Source organism: Paramisgurnus dabryanus, chromosome 4 (assembly GCF_030506205.2).
Source record: "Paramisgurnus dabryanus chromosome 4, PD_genome_1.1, whole genome shotgun sequence".
NCBI lineage: Eukaryota > Metazoa > Chordata > Actinopteri > Cypriniformes > Cobitidae > Paramisgurnus > Paramisgurnus dabryanus.
The window spans coordinates 821,661-844,822 of NC_133340.1; the positions used below are offsets into that span (position 1 = coordinate 821,661).

Below are 23,162 nucleotides of genomic sequence, written 5' to 3' on the forward strand. Positions count from 1 at the left end.
AATATGAACTATAAACTGAACTAGTTCATTTTAAAATTTGTGAACTGTGAACTGAACTAGTTCATGTAAAAAAGTGAACTTTCCCAACACTGCCTCCGGAGGTTGCATTTGTATACTGCATACATCTTATTTTAGAATATTAAAGCAACACTATGTAGTTTCTATGCAAAAATGACTTACAGCTCCCCCATGTGGTTGAAAAGCGCAACAGTGCCTGGTATCAGACACTCTTCTGCAGGCAGGGGGAGGGGCAGGGCTGTGTATCCTACCCTCCACTGCCACTTTCAGAGTTTGCTTGTAGCAGCTAGGAGGCTGCTCAGGTTGCAGCAACAGTACAATTTGTCCAGTTAAAAGTTGTTCTATCACTGAAATAATTTTAGAGACATTATTTAAAGGTAAAAAAACTACATAGTGTTGCTTTAACAATTTTAAAGTTGACTATTATTCTTAGTTAATCGTGAATTGTTGTAATATGCTAATGACGTGCGAATGTAATGCTCAGTTAACCTAAATAAACCAGACTTGATGACGTATGCAGCCTGCATTTGCCCATTTTTATTTTTAATCATGAACTTACAGGGTGAGCATATAAACTAGACCAGTGGTTCTTAACGTTATTCCTCGAGGCCCACTGCCCTGCACATTTTGTATGTCTCCCTTATTTAACACACCTGATTCAAATCATCAGCTCATTAGAAGAGATCTCAATGAACTGAACTGAGTCTGCCAGATAAAAGAGAAATACAAAACATGCAGGGCAGTGGGCCTCCAGGAATAACGTTAAGAACCACTGAACTAGACTATGCATTCACTTTTTTGTAAAGAGAACAGATGAACAGAGACCATGCGTCACTTTACACGTTCAACAGCACATTAAGCAAATAAATTAATGGCATTTCAAATTACATCACGCTATAAGATGTCAGTGACCATTTTTGGAAGATTTTGGTTGTATTTTCTATAATGTAAAGTAATGAAGAAGTGTCGGCCCATCTGTTTTTAACAGTCTAAAAGTTTTTAAAAGATATATTTAGACAACAGTCTAAAGAATCTTTTTCCAGTACAAAAAAAACTTTTATGCCACAGAAAGGTTTTGTGGATGTTCTTTAAGGAAACCATATGGCCCAGCCTGACAACAAAGCTTTTAAAGGGATAGTTCACTCAAAAATTTATTCTGACATAATTTACTCAGCTTTAAGTAGTTACAAACCTGTATAAGTTTCTTTGTTCTGCCGAACACAAAGAAAGATATTTTGAGCATTGTTAGTAACCAAACCGTTTTTGAGCACCGTTGACTTCAATAGTATTTTTTTCTACTGTTTCTGTTTGCTTGATTACAAATATCTTCTTTTGTGTACAGCAGAACAAAGAAATTTAAACAGGCTTGTAACAACATGAGGTTGAGCAGAATTGTCATTTTTGGGTTAATGATCTATTTTAAAGGGTTCGTTGTCAGGCTGTATGCTTCCATAAAGAAACTTTAACATCCACAAACCTTTCTGTTACATAGGAACCTTTATTTTTAAGAGTGTATGGCAGTTTCCTTAAGGAAAAACACGACAGAAAACTGTCAGAAGTTTTAAGATAGTTTAACATTCATTGCATTTGACAGGCGCTTTTCTTCTAAAAAGACTAATGGTGCATTCAATCTGCACAATTTACCAGATTACAAGTTCCCTGGTAATCAAACCCCCTAATCTTGGTGATGCTAGCAACACACTCGCAAACTGAGCTGCAGTAAGTTTCACGCTCCTCAGTTGTGCTTGCTTTGTGTCGCAAATAGGAATGGCTATGATTTTTTTGATGCCACTTCTCAATTTCCTAAAAAACCATAACGCATCTACAGAAGAACAAGGGTGATGAATGAAGTGACAAAAAGAGTATAAATAAAGAAAAAGAAAGAAAAAAACACACAGTAAAAACTGTAAAAATACAGTTGCTTGGCTGCCACTGTTGTTTATTTTGGCTTTCTAATCCTGCTCTGCCTCGAGCATTCAATTAACTCCTCACCATCAGATCAAGTGACTGGCTAAAGGAGACTGTGACCGAGCCTAAATGCTAATTAATACTTAAGAATCAATGCCCCTCAATACTGAATGTCAAATAATGGTACAAGAACGAACAGAGGTGTTCAGATGAAAAGCTAGCTTTTATATTCCTATGGGTATTTATGTTTCCAAGATAATAAAAAAATAACAATTTATATATATATATTTTATATATTATCAAAGTATTTATATATATATATATATATATATATTAAGTATTTACACTAGTCAACATTCGAAGTGGATCAAAACCATTCAAAAAAGTTGACATAAAACCAATTCCTAATACCCATTCTTGTCTCAGGACAACTTTGATATACTTTTTTGATCCACTTCAAATGTTGACTAGTATATATATAATATAAATTAAACATAAATATACAAATGTAATACACATCGCGATTAATCGTAATGCATCCCTAAAGCAGACACTGATGTACTTGTATTTTTAATGGCATGCAGGTGTCAAAACCACATATCAACACCTATTTTCGTATGAATTTATAACTCTCCCCTTCTTATGTTCTGTTCGCATTAGCATTAATGGTTTCCCCCCCATTAACAAATGAACTCGTCAATTAAGAAAAAACTCTTCCCTGCCAATGACGAGTTTTTCCGGCAATCTGTATTTCCGCTATTATCTTATCCAAACGATAAAACTCGGAAGTATTCCATTTGGCAAACAGTTCAAACTCCGTGAAAGTTTTGATGATCGCTCTGAATCTGTGCCCGGTTGCATGCAAGTCCTTAAAGCAACACTATGTAGTTTCCATGTAAAAATGAATTACAGCTCCCCCATGTGGTTGAAAAGCGCAACAGTGCCTGGTATCAGACACTCTTCTGCAGGCAGGGGGAGGGGCGGGGCTGTGTTTCCTACCCTCCACCGCCACTTTCAGAGTGTGCTTGTAGCAGCTAGGAGGCTGCTCAGGTTGCAGCAACAGTACAATTTGTACAGTTAAAAGTTGTTCTATCACTGAAATAATTTTAGAGACATTATTTAAAGGTAAAAAAACTACATAGTGTTGCTTTAAGCGAAGAAATCCCTTAGACATAAGGTTAAGGGTATAACCTTAATAAAAAATGGGTTGCAAGAAAAAACCTTAAGTGTTCACTTAGTGAACCATAAGGCTGTCAATAAGTATTTACTCTTAAATGCTAAAGTATTACCTTAAGTTCTGCTATGCATTGCTACAAAGTCATTAGTACCCATTTTCCCTTTAAAACTTAAGGGACTATAACAGGTCCCATAACGTCACACGATGGATGATTTTATGGTTATTCAAGCAAAGGAAGTACCAATGCGCATTTCTAACATTACTTTGAGGTTTTATACATGCCTCAGTCTGTCAGTCTTACAGTCTGTTATTTGCGACATTTCATTGTACACAAATCCACCGTCTGTTTAGCTGCGTGCGTTGATTTGTGTAAGCTGTGAGATTTTGTACCTATCGCAATTGCTTCTCTATTGCCGTGTTTTGTAAGAGACTACGGTAAAATACTTAGTATAAATATATATAGTATAGTATACACTTAGGTAAGGGTGACAGTTTAGACCTTTGTTGCAACGCTCTTAAAAAAATCCCTTACTGTGGGTTCACACCAGCAGCGTTAGAGGTGTCAAATTCATGTCTACCGCATCTAGTTTGCCGCTTGAACATTTTGAGTTTACTAGATTCATTCACACGTGAAAGCCGCACGTGAAATTCTAGTCATTGAGACATTCACGTGGAAATTCGCGTCATGGGAGGGGCTTCTGCGACTCTTCCTGTAATCACGTCACTACTTGAGCAAGCTCCTGATTGGTTAATGCGGCACGTTTTTCCACCAAAGTTCAAATATTTCAACTCGCGTTTCCCGTGGCAACACTCAATTCACGCCATTCGCGTGAACTAGACGCGCGAATGAGGTGGAATCGCGTCTACTGCACCACGCTAAATGCCTCAGACGAGTGTCAACGCCTCTTCACATTGACTTAACATTGGAATCACTCGCGCTTGATGCCTCTACTGCGGCTGGTGTGAACGCAGCATTACAGTACTTCAGGGGATTTTTTCCCTCATGGAAACCCTCACTTAAGGAGTTTCATGCAACCGGGCACTGATCTCTATCAAAAGTCATTCACAAATATGCAGTTATCTAAGCTTTTTGTTAAAAATGTGGTATTTTTGAAGAAACCTACCCATATTAGACATAAAAAGAGAACAAAATGGTCTTCTTTAAATATATAAACATATCAAATCAAAGAACAGACCGTCTGATTTAAAAAAAAAAAAAACTTCTGGACGGCATAAAACTTTTGGTAAAATCTTCAAAAATGCCGGGGCTGGCTTGCAACTTTTTTTTAAAAAACACTGGCGGGGTTTAATAGAATGGGTTTTGATTGCAATCTTTTCAAATCATGTATTGTGACGTAAACAAAATGGTGGCCGAGTGAAAAGAGTTTTTCAAAGTTTATTAAAACTATGAAATTTTTACTGTTTTTAATTTCACATTCTTGTAGCCAATCCTATTACACCACACATGTGTTTATAGTCGGGGTACCCTTTAAGCAAGGTGGTCAGCTTGGTTACTGCTTTCTAATGGCTTAAAGCAGCTATTTCTAATGGGTATAGTCAACAACTTAGATGGTTTGGACTGAAGTCTATAAATTGTTTCAGTTACACATCAAATAACATCAGAAGAGGGCAAATAAGAAAACGCCACCTGTTTTCATAAAATATAGCACATATATCAATATAGCATAGAGGGCTTTTGCCAATAAGCCATCTGGCTCTTTTCCTAGCTTTACTGCCTCTACAACAGCCATGTTGTGTCTGCTTGTTTGAGCACTTGTCTGGGGTTGTTAACCCCTTCAAACACTCCATTAGTTTGACAACCTTTCTGAGCAGCTGTTGTAAACGTGTGTCCATGCATGTGCGATATTGTAGCTTCCAGATGCTTGGAACCCCGGCACCCAGCTAAGCCTGACTCACCTCAGCACCTCGTTGGGGTTTCCCGACTTGCTGCCTTTCTTGTCAGGTGTACCGTGGCATCCAGACTTAAGCAGCGTGTGAGGACCCCGATCAAGCATCATTGTAGAGGTTGCCATGGCAATTATGGCTACAGCATCACGCACTCGAGCCTCCAGACCGTAGTCCCACTCATCGTAGGACACAGAGATCAAACCTAAGAGGACGAAAGGGGAAATTTGATAAAAGAAATTATGTAATATGTTCTAACTTTTAACTCATTTTAATCCATTCGTACCTGTTGGAAAGACGCTGGGTATATTATCTGCATCCCCTGTTACCAGCGAAGGTACGATCCAGGTGTACCCGTAACCTGTGAGACCCACAGAATGTGCCACTTCAAAAATTGTTGTGGCTTCTTCTTTAGTGCAGTACAGGAGTATAACAGGACTTTGAAGCTTTTTCATCTGGTTCTGGATCTTTGAGTCGCCGTCATCCACCGACATGTCCAGCAGCAACACCTCTTCCAGCTCCCAGCCGACAAAACTGTTCTCGACGGTACTCCGGATCTGGATGACGACAAACCAAAGAAAGAAAACAAACCATCATGTCCTGCAACACACATCCTGCCGCCTCCAGCCCTCCTGAAACTGTTCTTTTCTATTATCTTGATAAAAAGAGAAAGGAAGTTGAAAGAAAGGGAGAGTGACATTTGAAAATAAAAGAAAAAGTGTGTGTGTGTGAGAGAGAGAGATGGAGAAAGGTAATTATTTATTTAGGAGGTGCAGACACAATATGCTTCGAGCATGCAAAATTACACTGCAATGAGTTCGGGGAAAAAATATGATGTCATACTGATAAAAATGTACTACAAATAGGCCTAAAAATCTACATCTTAAAACACAATATTTACCCCCTTTTGGGTCAACACTGCAAGCAGTTTCAAAGTCTAAATTATTCGTGATGATCCAAGAGGACAATCTGTGACGTTTATGTAAACCTATAATAGTCAAACATCACTAAGCTGTCCCCAAACATAAGAAAAATAAACATAGTAAAGCACGTCCTCCAGAAACCCACCCACCAAACATTTCTGAATCTGTAAGGTTTTTATAGAAACAAACCTAACCTACATTTCAAAAATATAACTCCACAAAACCAATCTTTATGCCGCTTTGAGTCTGCAGAGAACAGAGAAATTAAACTATATTTCCTTATAACACAATGTTGCAACACCATGAAGTCCATGGAGATGCTTTCCATTTTATAGTATCTTATTGAAGGTACGACAAAAATATCCAAGATTGTGGATGCATGTTGTATACTTCTGTATGTCTGAATATTTTAAGTCATTTTGACAGCCTTGTGAATTGCACTGACAGTATTTTTACACACAAATGTGGCATCCGGTACCACAGGGAAAACCTTTATCAATGTCACAAATCCAACATCTGGAATTGCCTGAACCAATATTTTTCTCCCAACAGGCAACAACACAAAAAACACAGGCCTCGGTAGGACCTTAAGAACCTGGCTTGTGTACACTACAAGAACATCAGGAACCACTTCAATATGTAAAACCTCCTCTGAATTACACTCGACACACCTGCATCGCCCGGAGCTCAGTCCTGAAAGTCAAACAACACAATCCTGACAGTGATTTCAGCATTATTCAGATGGGAGTAGATCAGAACCTTATCCACACCAATATGTACTTTACCAGATTTCAGAAAATTGCATTATATCTACGACGTCTGTGATTGGCAGTGTTGGGTAAGTTACTCAAAAAAAGTAATTAATAACTAGTTACTAATTACATTTTGCAATCAAAGCATGACATTAACACCCGCTAGGGTTATCAAACGATTAATCACGATTAATCGTTTACAAAATAAAAGTTTGTGTGTATATGTGTGTGCACTGTGTGTAATTATTATTTATATATAAATACACACACATTCATGTATATATTTAAGAAACAATTACATGTAAATATATATTTATTTATTTATATTTTATATTATATATATATTTTAAAAAATTCTATATAAATAAAAATTTTCTTAAATGTATACATGAATGAATTTATATATACACATATTACACACAGTACACACACATATACACATATATTATGCAAATGCAATTTTTAATTTGTATGCGATTATTCGCGATTATTCACGGTTATTCGCGATTAATCATTTGACAGCTCTAACACCCGCCAACCAGTAGATTTCCACTGTGATGGGTAAGACAGCCAGTCCCACTAGCCACTTTGGCAGGTTGAATATTTTTTTTTAAGTTTTCTTAAAAGTTATGCGAAATGATAAACAATGCGTAATGTGACACTGGGAAACTACAACTCCCATGAGCACTCCCTGCACCAAGCGTAACGTACAGTGGGGATTATTTACAATAGAGAGCTCGAGCACTGATGGATTTGCGAATGCACGGGATGCGGTCATAGACGCACACTTTGGGAAAGATAAAACAATTGCATGTAAGTGTGACTGAAGAGATTTAAAATGTGTGCACACTCTCTGGACAGAAGCGGACAGAAATTCGTAGCGCATACCTGAATGCACACGTCCCGGTTTTGACCGAAGTCAAGGGAAACCCGTGAGCTCAGCTGAGAGGATCGCACATCATATTAATGTAGGCTACTTTGGGCAACAATAACGCCCTCTATTGACATTTGTCCGTAAAAGAGAGCTTTGAATTCTTAAATCACTTTTAATAGAAACCATGATCAAGCTTATAAAATACAATCTGCATAAACAAGTTGACAGTAAAATTCACGCACGTGTCTTAACAGTATTTACTGCTGTTGTTAATAAATATTTAAAGTGTTTGTCCAGGATTTTGTATTTATCTTTTCATTAAATCTTCTACACCCCTGCATCACTTTTAATATATTCATTAGAAGTTAACTTAATACTGTAGCATGTTTTTCATGCACCTAAATATATGATATAATCTATACTGATATACCTGGCATTTACCAGATAATACATGTAGTCTTAATTTGGGTGGTCAATCTGCATTTGTAAGTCAATCTGCATCTAATCTATAGCTAAATCAAGTAAAATTTCTCATTTTATGTCAAAGTCAAGTAAGTCAATGTATTTTACCAACAAAAAATTCAGAGTGGTGAGCAAAACAGTTCATTTCAAGGCCTGCTTGTAATATTATCATGTAATTAGATTACTGTATGACTCTCTCCAAAAAGTACAGTATTTAATTAGGGGTGCACAGGGCAAAAACTAACACGGGGTTAGTTGTAACACAGACTTTTTACATTGTGGCACATTGTGCATTTAGTTTTTCTGGTACTTTTTTCACGCTGCCTAAAGACGATCTCCCGCAAATTATTGGAAATGTATCATGTTTTTCCAGAGAGTTATTGATGAACGAGTGTTTTGGTGGCATGTAAGTAAAAATTTTTCATCATATGTTTTTTTCGATTTCTAAGTTGGGTGTGTAAGATACCAAATCCAATGTTATGTCATATTAATCAGTGTCTTGTTGACTAAAACATAGCATCATTTTGAAATATGTCTGCAGCTCTTAGCAACTTTTTTGGTGGGCTTGAAAATATTTTGACCCAGCGGGGTTAGTTGTAACGCTGTGTTACAACTAACCCCTCAGCACTTAGAATACGAATACCGCTAAGGTAGTGTAATTCTTGCCGATGTTTTAAATAGGCTACACACAAATGATTGCTGGATGCCAACAAAATAAATGTGCCTGTCTTATTAAAAATCGTGTGTCAAATTTATTTTTGTTCATATTTTTAATATTGATTGAATAAGGTCACGTCAAAGATTAAAATCATATCAGACTTTGATGCTCATTATCAACTGTATTATGATTATTACAGACTGGGTGACATATAAAACAATGTTTTGTCATAATTGTGCTGCTTTTTCTCACATATTTTGACATTTGTACCCATTTATAATTTAACTTTTGTTAGAAAAGGGCTGGATGAATGAATACAGTTTGGATACCTGTCTATTATAATCAGATATAAAACCAATATCCACTTCAAGTATATAGACAAAATAGTTTTGAAATAGTTCCCTGCAAAATTTTTATCAAGTGTTACAACTAACCCCCTGCCTGTTACAATTAACCCCACCTATGGGGTAAGTTGTAACATTTGCACTTCTGTCACGTTTGGTGTTATTGTCCAAGAATGGTAAGTACTAGAAACAAACTTCAAATATTCATTTGTAGCAGAGTATGTGTGTTGCTTGTGTAAAAATATAATGGATCAAACACAAATATTTTTTTAATGATTAAGCCAAAACCAAAAAGCGTTAGGTTGTGCCCCACTCTCTCCTACTTATTACTACTTACTTTCTAAATCCTATTAAGTAAATGATACAAAGATAGATATGAAACAGCTCTAATATACTGTATCATATACATAAATCATATACATACACTTTTCAAAGTCCATTTCTCACTATTAACTAACTATACTTCTGCCTCAATATACTCATAATTACTGCTTATTAATACTTAGTCAGGTAGTTGTTAAGTTTAAGTATTAGTATGAATTGGGTAGGATTAAGGATGTAGAATAAGGTTTTGCAGAATCAGACATTAATATGTGCTTTTTAAGTAATGATAAACAGCAAATATCTCAGTAATATTAATGCTAATAATCAACCAGTTAATAGTGGAAACTACACTAGAGTGTAACAAATATTCATATTAACTCACCAATGTGAGAAGGATAAATAAACATGCATTTTAACTTTAAATGTTGATTTATAATCAACTATTGTATTATATTTAATTGTTCTACAGTCCATACACAGTATTTAGTTCAACTACATCAAAAGTAACGGTAATTACTTAGTAACTAGTTACACCCAACACTTGTGATTGAAGTAACTTGTTAGAATATTATAAAATGTTTACTTGTTAAAGGCTAGAAGCCGACCCGTCTTGCAGTGTGACATGCTATAATCCATCAATTTTAGACAGCATTACCCCTCGTTCAGACAGCCAGCGACGTTATCGCTGTGTGTCGCTTGTCTCTTTCAATGAGGCGTTTCTAAATCTGCTTGTCATAAACAAATGAGTACCATCCACGCCAGTAACTGACGAGAGAAGGGTGACGTGAACTCCACTGCTTTGTTCTCATTGGTAGTCGCTCCCGAAAGTCGCTCGACATTTGCATAAAGTTAAACTTTTCTTAACTTTCTCGCGTCGCTGGACACGCCCATACAGTCGCCAACGGTCACTTTCCGGCGACACGAGCGACATCGCCAGGTTTCCATTGAAATGAATGAGATCGCGTCACTCTGCTACTGCTTGTCGTTGGCTGTCTGAACGAGGGGTTATACTAATCCTTTGGTAATTGTAATACAGACAGCCTTAATAAGCTTATTTTAACATATGACTTTCCCTAAGGCTATGCATTCATAACCTAAAATTTCTTTTTTGATTGTCATCTACCAATAACTTTTAGACTTTAAGCTTGCAAAAAAATGAAAAGGGTACACGCTATCGTTGAATATATATATCACACCTAAACCACAAATCGTGAGAAATGATGAATAGGAAGATCAAATCAAAACGGATAGAGATTGAGTTGGATAGGACAATGCGCCCTGAAGATAGGGGAGAGGACAGGCCTATTGGTTTCGACAGCGTACAGAAGATAGACGAGAGGAAATGAACATCACTTGAGACAGAAGCACTGGCTAACTCCAGATGATGAAAGAGACAAATGCCGCAAAGGCTGGCCTCCCGGTGGGAGTCGAGATGTTGGAATTAGGCTGTGATCCGGACAAGCTAGAGATTCAGTTAGAGGCAGTGAGGCAAACAGCAGCCTAGTCATGGTCTCAGTTTTAGTGCTGCTTTTGAATAGACGTCCGAATATATATCCTCTTATGAGGCCAGTTAGAGTAGTAAAGCGCCTTCAATGAATGGATAAACTTTGGTTCTTAAATGTGGGTGTTGTGATTAGTGAGAGTTTGTGAACATAGTCCTCAGGGACTGTTTATCTTCCTTTCAACACAGAAAAAGCAGTTATGTTTCTGTTTGCTTTATGAGATTCAACACAACTTATATTCAACAGTACTAAAGTCAAATACAGCAATTACACTATAATTTCATTGGTAATTATCGGAATGAACAAATCTTCAACCAAGCAATACAAAATTTCAAGTTCTTGTGAACTGAAATTTACGTTTGACTTCCATGTTTTGATGTTTTCCGAGTTAAACTGAATATCAAGAGGAAAGAAGTGGGCGTGGCTTTGATTGGATATAGAAAAGTAGGCATTTGATTCAGAAATGGAACTGGCAGAAGACCGACAATTGGAGGGGGCGGAGTTAATTGATGTCCAACCCCTTTCAAGTTCAAAGCGGTGCGCAACGTTTTGCTACGGTTTCCGTGTTGAACATCATGTTTCCTGGAAACGGTGTGCAACGGGGTTTCAGATACATTTCTCTTCTTTGGTGGGTGTGTCAGAACCGCAGTCCAATCAGCAGCAACATGTAAATAAACCACGCGGTACTAAAGAGACAGCTCGCACAATGGGTTCAAGTTGGAATGTTGTCTTTCATTCTGGACGGCAAGTGCAGTGACTGTAACACTGAGCGTATTTTACAGTATTAAACATGTATTCATCAGGCACTGGAAATATTTAAAAAGAACACAAAGACTTGCCTTCTCAGCTACCATACAGTAGTTGAAACACTTGCGTAATCAGAACAGGGTGTTCAACGTTTCTGTTTAAAGCTCCCATAACACAAGCTGTTTCTGCATATCTGATGTTAATCTGGAGTACCTATAAAGTAGTATTACATCCTTCATATCTCCGAAGAGTCTTTAGTTTGATCAGATTTATAAAAGACAGATCAGCTTTACAGAGTAACGTTGGAAGAAGGAGTTACGAGCTGCGGGAGGAGCGAGTCACGAGTCATGCAACATACAACATTGGATGACTTATAATTTACTTCATGTTGGTGTCGTTTATATAATATAATATATTTTCAACATAACACAGAAGTCTTACTTACCGCATGCAACTTTTCAAGACTTTTCAATGAAATCCAGCGTTAAACATACACACATGCAAAACTCCACTGCTACCCCAGATAAACAAACTATCCATTTTTTCCATAAGGCTGGCTTACTTCTACTTATATCCAAAAACACACCACTTCTTTCGTGCCATTGTTGATAAAAAGTCTTGATAAAAAACTAAGCTGACGTGTGACACGTCCAACTGCTTTTTTGATCCTTTGCCTATGTTTAGCATAAGGAAAACAACTCTTAAACTTTGTTAATAAGTCAGAATGCATGGAATACCGTTAAACCCCTCCTTAAAAACATTGTGCATTGTGCGTCAGAGAATTACTGTCATTAGATGTCATCAGAGAATTCGAAGTATGTTTTCAGATTCTAATTGAAGTTTATAAGGTACATGAATTAAAAAACAATTATGACTAACACAGATACACTTTTTATATTAAACAATGCAATACTGCTTTAAAAAATCAGTTTGATTTCATTGGGACTTTAAAGTAGATTTGGTTTATAAAATGTGTGATCAATGGTGTGTAGGGTTGCAAGAAAGCTCAGGAATTTTGAAAATATTCCAAATTAATGAAATTAAAGGAAATTATTTTTAAATCTTGGGTAATTTATACAAACTGTGTCATATACAAACATTAGCATCCTCAATATCTGACTCATCTTCATCCGTGTGCCACAATTCCCATATATTCGGTGTAATTTCCATGGAAAGTCCCAGAATTTTGCAACTCAAATGGTGGGTTTTATTACTGTAGCATTTAATAACAATCATGTCTCGTACAATCAGAATTTGTCTGTGTTTTTTATTTGTCTTCATTTTTTAACACTAGAGGATAGAAAACCACTCTGTCACTTTAATTATTTAAAATATAAGAATATATTTTCTCAGTTTACAGATCCCAATGTAAACCTGTTTTAATTGATTCTTTGCAGAAAAAAATGTAGATAAAAAATCCCCATTTACTTTTTACAATGCGTTTTATCATTAACATACAATGCCTTAAACTAAACTTACCTAGAAGATTTAATACTTTCGTGATGCCTTGCGAGCAACGGCATTACTCTAAAAAAATCTGATTAGTGTTTTTTTTTGATTGTACTTCTTTTCCATGTTTGCATAAGTATGAAACACTTGTAACTGAGTTTGCATAAAAGCTATTCAAACAAAAATATATGCATTTATATAATAGATTTATATAACAGCTGATGTTTTACTTAAATTAAATTGCTTTTAAGACCGCAGACGTGTCTAAATAAAGATGATTTAATATCCTCCGAAGCTGTTCTTCCACAGCATTACACAAATCAGACACTAAAATAGTTATAGGTCTACATTTAAGACCAGAATTTACTTTAAAAGTGGCAAGATTACTTCTCCATCCCCAAAATGTAGCTTTCGCTAGGTATTACAGGCATCTTTAGCTAAAAACGTTTGATTTAAAATTGTCAATTTTAGTGGAACCCATTTGGAAAACTAAAATATAAAAAATCTTTACCCGATTGACAAAGTCCTGGTATCCAGGGTAGTAGGTGGTGACGATGGAGAATATGTACCAATCATATTCCTCCATGATGTTAAGCATAACAGAGGCTTGCTGCTCTATAGAGGGACCAAACTGGAAGAACATGGAATGGTCATCCTGGAAGAAACAAAGACAAAAAGATGCTTTGTCAGATTAAATAAATAACATCCCAAACACAGTATAGTTGGTCTTTAAACAGTACATATGCACATACAGTATGATTGATCAGGCACATTTTCATCTATTTAGCAAATTAAAGGAGACCAGCACCACCGCTGTATCTGCTACTGTACATACAAGACGCAAATCTCGCTGCCTTTAAATCTAAATGACCACTTCACTTCTGAAAAAAGTGCAATATTTCATGCAGCTTAAATGTCAAACAGAAATAACAGCGGAGCATTGGAGATGATTTGTATAAATAGATTGCGTCTATGATCTCATCACTTCTAACACAGTATGTACTGTATCCACAAGTATGTGTGTGTGTGTGTGTGCAAACTGCAAGTATCCAAACAAGCCAATAAAATGTAATATTATGCACACATGCATACTGTAAGTGTACACATATACATTGCACAAAGATGTATAGATCTGTACAGCCATGTAAATGACCGTTCTGTGTGTATTCATGTGTGAAGTTGGTCGTGGGCGTTCGCTATGTTAGTCAATCTCGCAGGCTGGCTGGCTCCCCTTTCTTCAGGTCTCCATGCTTCACTCAACATCAAAGCCACTCCCCTTGAGGTCCGCGATGGGCCGATCAATTACCTTGATTCGGCTTTAATGAGGTAACAACACTGACGGGTGTGTGTTGGGGGACCGCTGGCAGTTAAGACACCCCTGCGCAGGCCCTCAATGACGTTTTGAGGTGATGAAATCATTTTTCAACTTCTTGGTGGAGCATGTGAACGGTCTAAATGTATTTACAGAGAAATGCATGGAAAAACATTTCATGGTTGATTGTTTGTTATTGATTTACATGCACGACGGACTAAAGATGCATGCTGATTGATGTCTTGTTGTACTAAGATGCAAGCTTGTTGTAATGCAAAAAATAAAGAACGAAATCACTGAATCGTTTCTCTAATTTGTATCAGTCAAATGTGTGTCACTGTGGCTCAGTTTCAAATTTATTTTGCAATGCACAATAACAACAGGAGCACAACCCAACATTAGTGAACACACATCTGAATAGGAAACCCATAGCACCCACAGCCATGTTGTAAAGTGAAGCTTCAATGGGTGCTTAACAGGCAAGGAATACGTCGTAGTAAAACTGTTTAGTAATATATTTTAAAAAAAAAATAAATACAGCCAAATAAAAAGTCATGAAAAATTGAAATTGCATGCAATTTTCATTCAATTTTCTCCTTGGAGTTATTTAATATAGGCACTGCTCATGGTTTCAGCATCTAGCGGAAAACCTTCCCAGCTGACTCTCTATTGCCAATGGTTTTTAAATTAAATGTCAACAGCACACATACAGGTACTGCTTTCGCCATATAGTGTAAATTGGGTCAATTCTGATTTCACATAGTCTTTAAAGCCCAGCAGATACACCTCTGTAATCTGATTTAAACCCATCTGCCCCTCACCACCTCACATCCCGCCCCCCACTCCACCTCTTCACTGCGCCTATTCTATACAATTCAAAATGTATTATCACAGACACACACATGCCTCACAATGGAAGTGAATTAACAAACCCTTGTTCCTCACCCCCCGTTTAACACAACGGAGCGGCAAACCTAGTCATCCGCTGTACTCAATACAGCCCAACAAAAGCAGCGGGGAACTAATCCAGACCTTACATTACTCTCCACTCTCCGATAATGGAGACTAGTGTCCTGCAGAGGCAGTTTATAAGGGAAGTATCTTTAATATTCTATGCTGAGGCCATAACATAAAATAAGTTTCATGCCAACCCTTGACTGCTGTGGGGTATAACAGCTGAGCTCTTGCCGTCAGCGACTCTGCACTCGAACAGCATGTCATCACGAAAGGAAGGCGAGAGAATTAGGAAAGGAGAATGGTACCCGTTTAGGAGAGCATGGGAGGAAATTCAAGTGATTCATCGGCTGATCAGCTGTGATGGATCAAGCAAGGGGATGATTGCAAATAAAAAAGTCACTTTGCAGGCAAAAAAGGCAAAGGGAGAATTTGCGGTTATGACGTGTTTAGTTATCTAATGCGTTAGTTATCACAAAGGAGAAAGAAATGGTTATTTTCAACTTTAAAACATATAATCTTTCTTAAATCTCGTATTTTCTCAGAATGACGTATTTTGAGCGATCTAGTCTGGTACTATATAAAAATGGCCATAAAATAAACAGATCTCAAAATATACCACCTGCTAGGAAAAATGGTCCAAATATGCACCTCAGCTGTCACTTGGGCAGTATACTTTAGGGATGCTAAACAATTAATCGTGATTAATCGTTAGCAGAATAAAAGTTTTTGTTTACATCACATATGTGTGTAAACTGTGTATAATAAATATGTATATATATAAATATGAACACATTCATGTATAATTTTAAGAAAAAAAAAAGTATATATTAAGTATTTATATTTATATATAATATAAATTATACATAAATATACAAATGTATATACACATGTGAACATTTCTAAAACATATACATGCATGTGTGTACATTTATTTATACAAAGTTATTATACACAGTTCACACACATATATGATGTAAACAAAAACTTTTATTCTGCTAACGATTAATCGCGATTAATCGTTAAGCATCCCTAAAAGGGCCCTTAAAATTATGTGCCATTAGGTACAGATATGTATTTATTTGGTACCAATATGTATCTTTGAAGTACTAAATCGAAGTGTGCAGTCCCAGAGACAGCTGGCTACATATTTCGACTATTTTTTTTTCTGACAGTCTGTCAACCATATTGAATGTATGATGTTGTCATGAATGTAAAGCATGATGACATACAGAGAACAGTCACAAAGAATCATGAGTAAAGGAGGTATCGCCTATGGTGGTTTGAATGGTTTGATCTGTCCATTGCAATCTTGAAGCATTAAATAGCCAATATTATGCATATTTTTATATATAAGTCTCAGATTTGCCTAGAATGTGTCTGCAAAGATTCAGCTAAAAATACCCCACAGATCATTTGTTGTAGCATGTACAAAATGCCCCTATTTGGACGGGAGCAAAAAATTGCTGTTTTCATATGTGTACTTTTAAATGCAAATGAGTTACTGCTTTTGATTAAAAATAGATCTGATTGACTGTGAATACAGTCTTAGACAATAGTATCTTTATCTGCATTAGTGCTACAACAAGCAAAAAAAAACATTTAGAAAAGCTTTTGGGTAAAGTTAACCAGTCAATCAGTGGCTGTGGGTGGGGCTTTGTTAGTGTGACATCACATTAACAAGAGAATCTTAACGGCATGTCTAATAAAACTGCTCTGGGGATTAAAAAGGAGGAGTGGGTGGATTTTTTCATTGTAGGGTGGTTTAGTTCACACACTGCCAACACAGATTTGTAACCAGTCACGGAAAGTAGGGACACAAGTCAGATCTGGAGCAAAGTTTGTATTTAAAAGTAGGGAGGTAGTATGATAGATAATCCAAACAGCTCCGTCGAAAACGTGACGTCCTTTAGGAATGTAACTAATCGCTCGTTTGTTCCTCCATCAGCCAATGACTTCATGGAAAATATTGATAGACAAAACATGTTGCCAATTACATAATGAATTCAACGATCTCTGTGTGACTATTGTGTGTGTTTGACTTCATGCTGCGCTGCAAGAACTGACTGACAGATGATGTCAAAGTACCGCGGGAGCGAGTCGAAATTAAACTACTCCGTAAGATTTCTTGAAGAGCTCTCGCGGTACTTTGACGTCATCCGACTGCGGCGCCGCATAAAGTCGAACAAGCCAGTGATGCGGCTGACGTACGACGCGGCTGACTGATATCTGTCGCGCCCGAGCTTCGTTTACAGTCTGGGGAGACACACGCTGTAAGTTTGAAAAAAAATTTTTGCAAACATGTCTGAGGAACAGCCACGTCACTACAGTCACGTGAATTCACGCGGTTCACAACATAACCGGAAGAGAAGACAATGCTGAATAAAGTCGTAATTCTTGCTATTTTTGGATCAAAATGTATTTTTGATGCTTCAACACATTCTAACTGACCCACTGATGTCACATGGACTACTTTGATGATGTTTTTATTACCTTTCTGGACATGGAAACCATACATAGATTGTCAATGGAGGAGACATAAAGCTCTCGGACTAAATCTAACATTAAAACATCTTAAACTGTGTTCCGAAGATGAACGGAGGTTTTCCAAGTTTAGAACGACATATGGGTAAGTCATTAATTACATTATTTTCAGTTTTGGGCAAACTACCCCTATTAAGTAGCCACGCTGTTCCCTTTGGGGGCGGGGGCAAAAACATCCGCTTATCCAGTATGTAAATACACAAAAATAATGATGCTCCCCGTTGCACGCTAGAATCTCCGAAAAAACAAGACGATTTCAACCGCAAATCGGCTTTTAAATATACAAAACATATCTCAAACATGGAGAGGCTTCTTTGTGATCTCAACTAACATATTCTGCAAAAAAACGAAAATCACAAAAAACTTTTTTCTCATTATCTCAAAAGTTGTGCTGCAGACTTGTGTCACTAGTTTCCGTGACGGGTCACATTAATGTCAAAACACCTTGTAAAAGTGGATTTTGCATAATATGGGCCCTTTAAAACCAGAGATACTGTACAAAAACGAAAGATCTCCTGACACACCTAAAAGCTTTAATTAAAAATGTGCACATATGGACATAGTAAAAAATAATACTAATAATAATACTAATACACTTTAACCCATAGTTGGGCGATAGGCCCCATTTTGAGATCATCCTATTGTCAGCCTGTAAGATCACCGATACACAATAGTATCGGGGGGCGGGGAAGTTGTTTACTCATTCATTTATTTGTTCATTTTTGACTCATTTATGACAAGTCACTTGATTGGTGGCTAAAAAAGAAGCAAGGGCTAAACTGTCATGACCGCAACCTAATGTCATTAATCCAAGTGCGCCATTAAATCCCAGGTGCTCTTAAATTTCCTACATGCCAGGGAGCGGAACAACACACTCGCTGGATTAAACCCTCTGCGCGCTAACAACCTCTTTAGTGCAAGGAAATGTCAGAGCCGCGTGTATTACAAGATCATATGTGCGATCTTGTCAGACCAGATTGTCTTCCGGAGAAACCATCATCTACTCTGGACATGAAGACATGGAGCACGATCACACCCAAGGAGTCGCACTACTGTTGGCATCAGAGGCTGCGAGAGCGCTGATGGCGTGGGAGCCCGTCTCACCAAGACTTATGTCAGCCAGGTTCAACTCCAAGGGAAGGAAAACCACCATCATCCAGTGCTATGCACCTACAAACACAGCGCAGGAAGCGGAAAAGGAAGACTTTTACAGTTCCTTACAGTCTCTGTGGGACAGGACTCCACGCAGGGACATGAAGATTGTCATGGTCGACTTGAACGCCAAGGTGGGTGACGATAACACAGACAGGGAGCTCATCATGGGTAGACATGGCGTAGGTACCTTCAATGTGAACGGATATCTGCTTATAGACTTTTGCTCTTTCAACGACCTAGTAATAGGTAGCACTATTTACCCTCACAGAAGGATCCATAAGACCACTTGGACTTCACCTGATGGGAAGACGGAAAATCAGATTGACCACTTCACTATTGATCGAAAGTGGAGACGAAGTATGCTGGACGTCAAAGTAAGGCGCGGCGCTGACGCAGCCTCTGACCATCAGTTGCTGGTAGCAACATTGAGGACCAAGCTGAGATCCTTCCGCGACTCTGCAGGAAGAGCATTCTACAAGTTCAATGTACAGCTTATAAAAGACAAAAAGATAGCGGAAGAGTTCAACTGTGAAGTCAGGAACAGGTTTGAGGTGCTGGCAGAGCTGGCCGAAGAGTCAGTAGAGAGCCACTGGACAGAGATAAAGAAGACCTGGAAAGATGCGTGCACCAAAGTTCTGGGGAAGAAAGTGAGGGAGCAGAAGGAGTGGATGTCGAAGGGAACATGGGAGAAGATAGAGAAGAGGAGGGAGCTGAAACAGAAAATCAACAGATGCTGTGATCAACAATAGAAGACAGACCTCAGAATACAGTATTGGGAGGTAAATGGGGAAGTGAAGAAGAGTGCAAGACAGGACAAAAGACAATTTGTACACAACTTGACAGAAGAGGCAGAAAGAGCAGTAAAGCAAAACAACATGAGGAGAGTACACGAGATTACCCGGGCTTTGTCAGGGAAGAGCTTCAACCCGAGCAAGTCAGTCAAAGACAAGCATGGGAAAACCATCACAAGTGATGAGGGGCAAAGAAAAAGATGGAAGGAACATTTTGAAGAAATTCTCAATAGACCACCACCGCAAATAGTTCCTGAAATACCACCAACAGAAGAACCCCTCTCTATCAACACAAATCCACCAACTAAGAGAGAGACCATCAAAGCCATCAAGTCCCTGAAGAACGGCAAGGCACCAGGCGCTGACGGCATCCCCCCAGAAGCCTTAAAGACAGATGCGGTGGCAGCAGCAGAAATGTTGCACCCCCTCCTGGTGAAGATATGGGAACAGGAGCTAGTGCCGGCCGACTGGAAGCTTGGGTACTTGGTAAAGCTCCCCAAGAAAGGGGATCTTTCCCAGTGCTGCAACTGGCGAGGAATCATGCTGCTGTCCATCCCCAGTAAGGTGCTGACCAGAATCATCCTAGAGAGACTGAAGGAAGCTCTAGATAAGAGGCTGAGAGTAGAACAAGCAGGATTTAGACAAGATTGTTCATGTATAGACCATATCGGCACTTTGCGTATTATTATTGAGCAATCCAACGAATGGCAGACTCCTTTGTACATGACTTTCATTGACTTTGAGAAAGCGTTTGACAGTGTCGACAGGGAGACTATCTGGAAGTTGATGCAGCACTACGGAATCCCGCAAAAGCTCATAAACATCATTCAGCAGCTTTATGAGGACTCATCTTGCCAGATAATCCATAATGGGAAGTTGACAGACCCCTTCGCAGTAAAGACAGGAGTGAGACAAGGTTGTATGCTCTCACCGACAATTTTTCTGATCGTCATAGATTGGATCATGAGAAGAACTACAGAGGGCAGCAACACCGGCATCCAGTGGACCTTTACCAAACATCTAGAGGACTTGGATTTTGCGGACGACATCGGCCTCCTGTCCCACAAACAGCTGCATGCACAGTTCAAGCTAATGCGGCTAGCGAAGGAGGCAGAGAAGACTGGCCTGAAAATTAACATCAAGAAAACAATGGTGATGCGGATGAACAATCGATTACATCAGCCACTGCAACTGCAGGGAGAAGCCCTGGTGGAGACCGATCACTTTGTGTACTTAGGAAGCGTGGTCAACATTGATGGCGGAGCAGATGAAGATGTCAAGAGTCGGATAAGCAAAGCAAGAGTAGCGTTCAATATCCTGCGGCCCATCTGGAACTCCAAGGCCTTATCCCAGCACAACAAAGTCCACATCTTTAACACCAACGTGAAAGCAGTCCTCCTCTATGGGTCTGAAACATGGCGGGTTACAAACACCATCACCAACAAGATACAGACATTTGTCAATAAGTGTTTGCGCCACATCCTCAACATCAGATGGCCTGAGAAGATTTCCAATACAGACCTATGGAGCAGAACTAACCAGAAACCAGTCGGTAGGGACATCAAGGAAAGAAAATGGAGGTGGATAGGACACACACTTCGCAAACCAATAGATAACATCACAAGGCAAGCACTAGACTGGAACCCACAAGGAAAAAGGAAAGTGGGACGGCCCAAACAGACGTGGAGAAGGTCAGTCGAGTGCGAAATGAAGGAGGCCGGAATGACATGGACTCAGCTGAAGAAAATAGCCCAAAACAGAGTGCGTCTGCGTGGTGTTGTTGCAGCCCTATGCTCCATAAGGAGCCTACAGGAATAAGAAGAAGATGTGCGAGGAAGGGTCCGAATCATGCGCATTACAAGTTCAGGTGCTAGAAGGAGTCCATGTTGTGCGCATTCAGGTCTGAGCAAGAGTTCAAGACGTGCGCATTACGTCCAGGTGTGTGCGAGAAAGAATCCGCGGGTGTTACAAGCTCTCTTGCGCAAAGTGAAGCCCACAAACTCTCTCATGTGAGGAAAAGCACGCAATGTGCATGTTAATGAAACTGTGATGATAATAATAATAATAATAATAACTATCACCGACTATCGTCATGAAAACCCGCTATTAGCGATATATCTGATGACAATTGTCGATACACGATACACTATCGTCAATGGCATAACCCTAGGATAAACAGTTAGGTTGATTTCAAAACAAATGCTGGGTTGTTTTAACTGACAGTTGGGTAACAACAACCCAGCAAAGGCTTATTTATATCCCAACAGTTGGGATTGTTCATATTTGTCCTAAATATGGGTAGAACCAACAGAGCATAATATTTGAAAATAACTAATAAAACAGATGAGGAAGTCCAAGCTAAATTTTATTTTTTTGCAGATGCTCTGAGCTAAGTTTGAATAATAAAAAACAAATGAGACCAAGAATAGAAAGAGGACAACAAAAGAGAGGGACATGAAATGATAAGGAAAACATGCAAACAACACCAGAAGTCCTAATCTGATGTCACGGTAACTTCTGGGCAAAGTTGATGTACCATTAACTCAGTCGCTAAAGACAGCTCCACTTTCCTAAAACACAAGATTCAACCCCTCTAGTGGCAAAACCACAGCCAAACGGCTGTCAGCAATCAAACATAGACATACTGTAAACCAATGCAACTTTAAGCATGGAAAATAAAACATTTATCAACAGATACTATAAACTTAATATCAAAGACAAGTGCTGATAAACAGCTGTCTGCGATAAAAATCAATCATTTTACAATACAGAAGCATAGTCGTTGTAAAGAAAAACCTTATGTATAATCGATGGATACTTAATGTTACATAATCAAATCAATACAGAAGATAGACAGAGAAATGTAAGTAATGTATGTTTAGTACTGTACTAAACAGCTCGAAAGAGCAATGCTTGCATTGTACACTGTAGATTTGGATGTGATGACTCATACGTCACAGAAGGGGTTTTACAGAACAAATGGAAGAGAGAGAGGAGAGTCTTGCTCATAACAGACATAGCCATCAAAGCAAAGAGGAGTGGTGGGCTGTCACAGTCACCTCTTTCAATCTTACATTATTGTATGTATTACATAATTAGACTGATGATTTAATAGAGTTGTTAGCGTGAATTATTGTCCATAATACAAATGCACTGTCTTTCTTTCATGTTTGTCTGATACATGACCAGACTCCAAGACCCGTGTTTGATTTGTATCTGCCTTTGGTTGGAATGACTCCTACTTTATGCATTTGGTAGACACTTTTAGCCAAAGCAACTTACAGTGCATTCGATCTATACATTTCTTTTACTAGTATATACTGTAAAAAGTGTTTCAGCGCCTTAGTAGATTTAACAAAATAA

General features: G+C 38.3%; 1 protein-coding gene across 5 annotated transcripts in view; it reads right to left on the bottom strand.

The window, feature by feature from the left end:
• The window catches only part of grin2bb (glutamate receptor, ionotropic, N-methyl D-aspartate 2B, genome duplicate b), a 129,896-nt gene that overhangs the window by 42,476 nt on the left and 64,258 nt on the right, over nt 1-23,162 (bottom strand). For all 5 annotated transcript variants that reach the window (XM_073814192.1, XM_073814191.1, XM_073814190.1 and 2 more), the window contains exons 4-6: nt 13,555-13,698; nt 5,295-5,565; nt 5,021-5,213 (exon numbers count right to left, since the gene is read on the bottom strand). In XM_073814192.1, the coding sequence (XP_073670293.1) occupies nt 5,021-5,213; nt 5,295-5,565; nt 13,555-13,698 (608 nt within the window). The remainder of the gene's footprint in view (nt 1-5,020; nt 5,214-5,294; nt 5,566-13,554; nt 13,699-23,162) is intronic.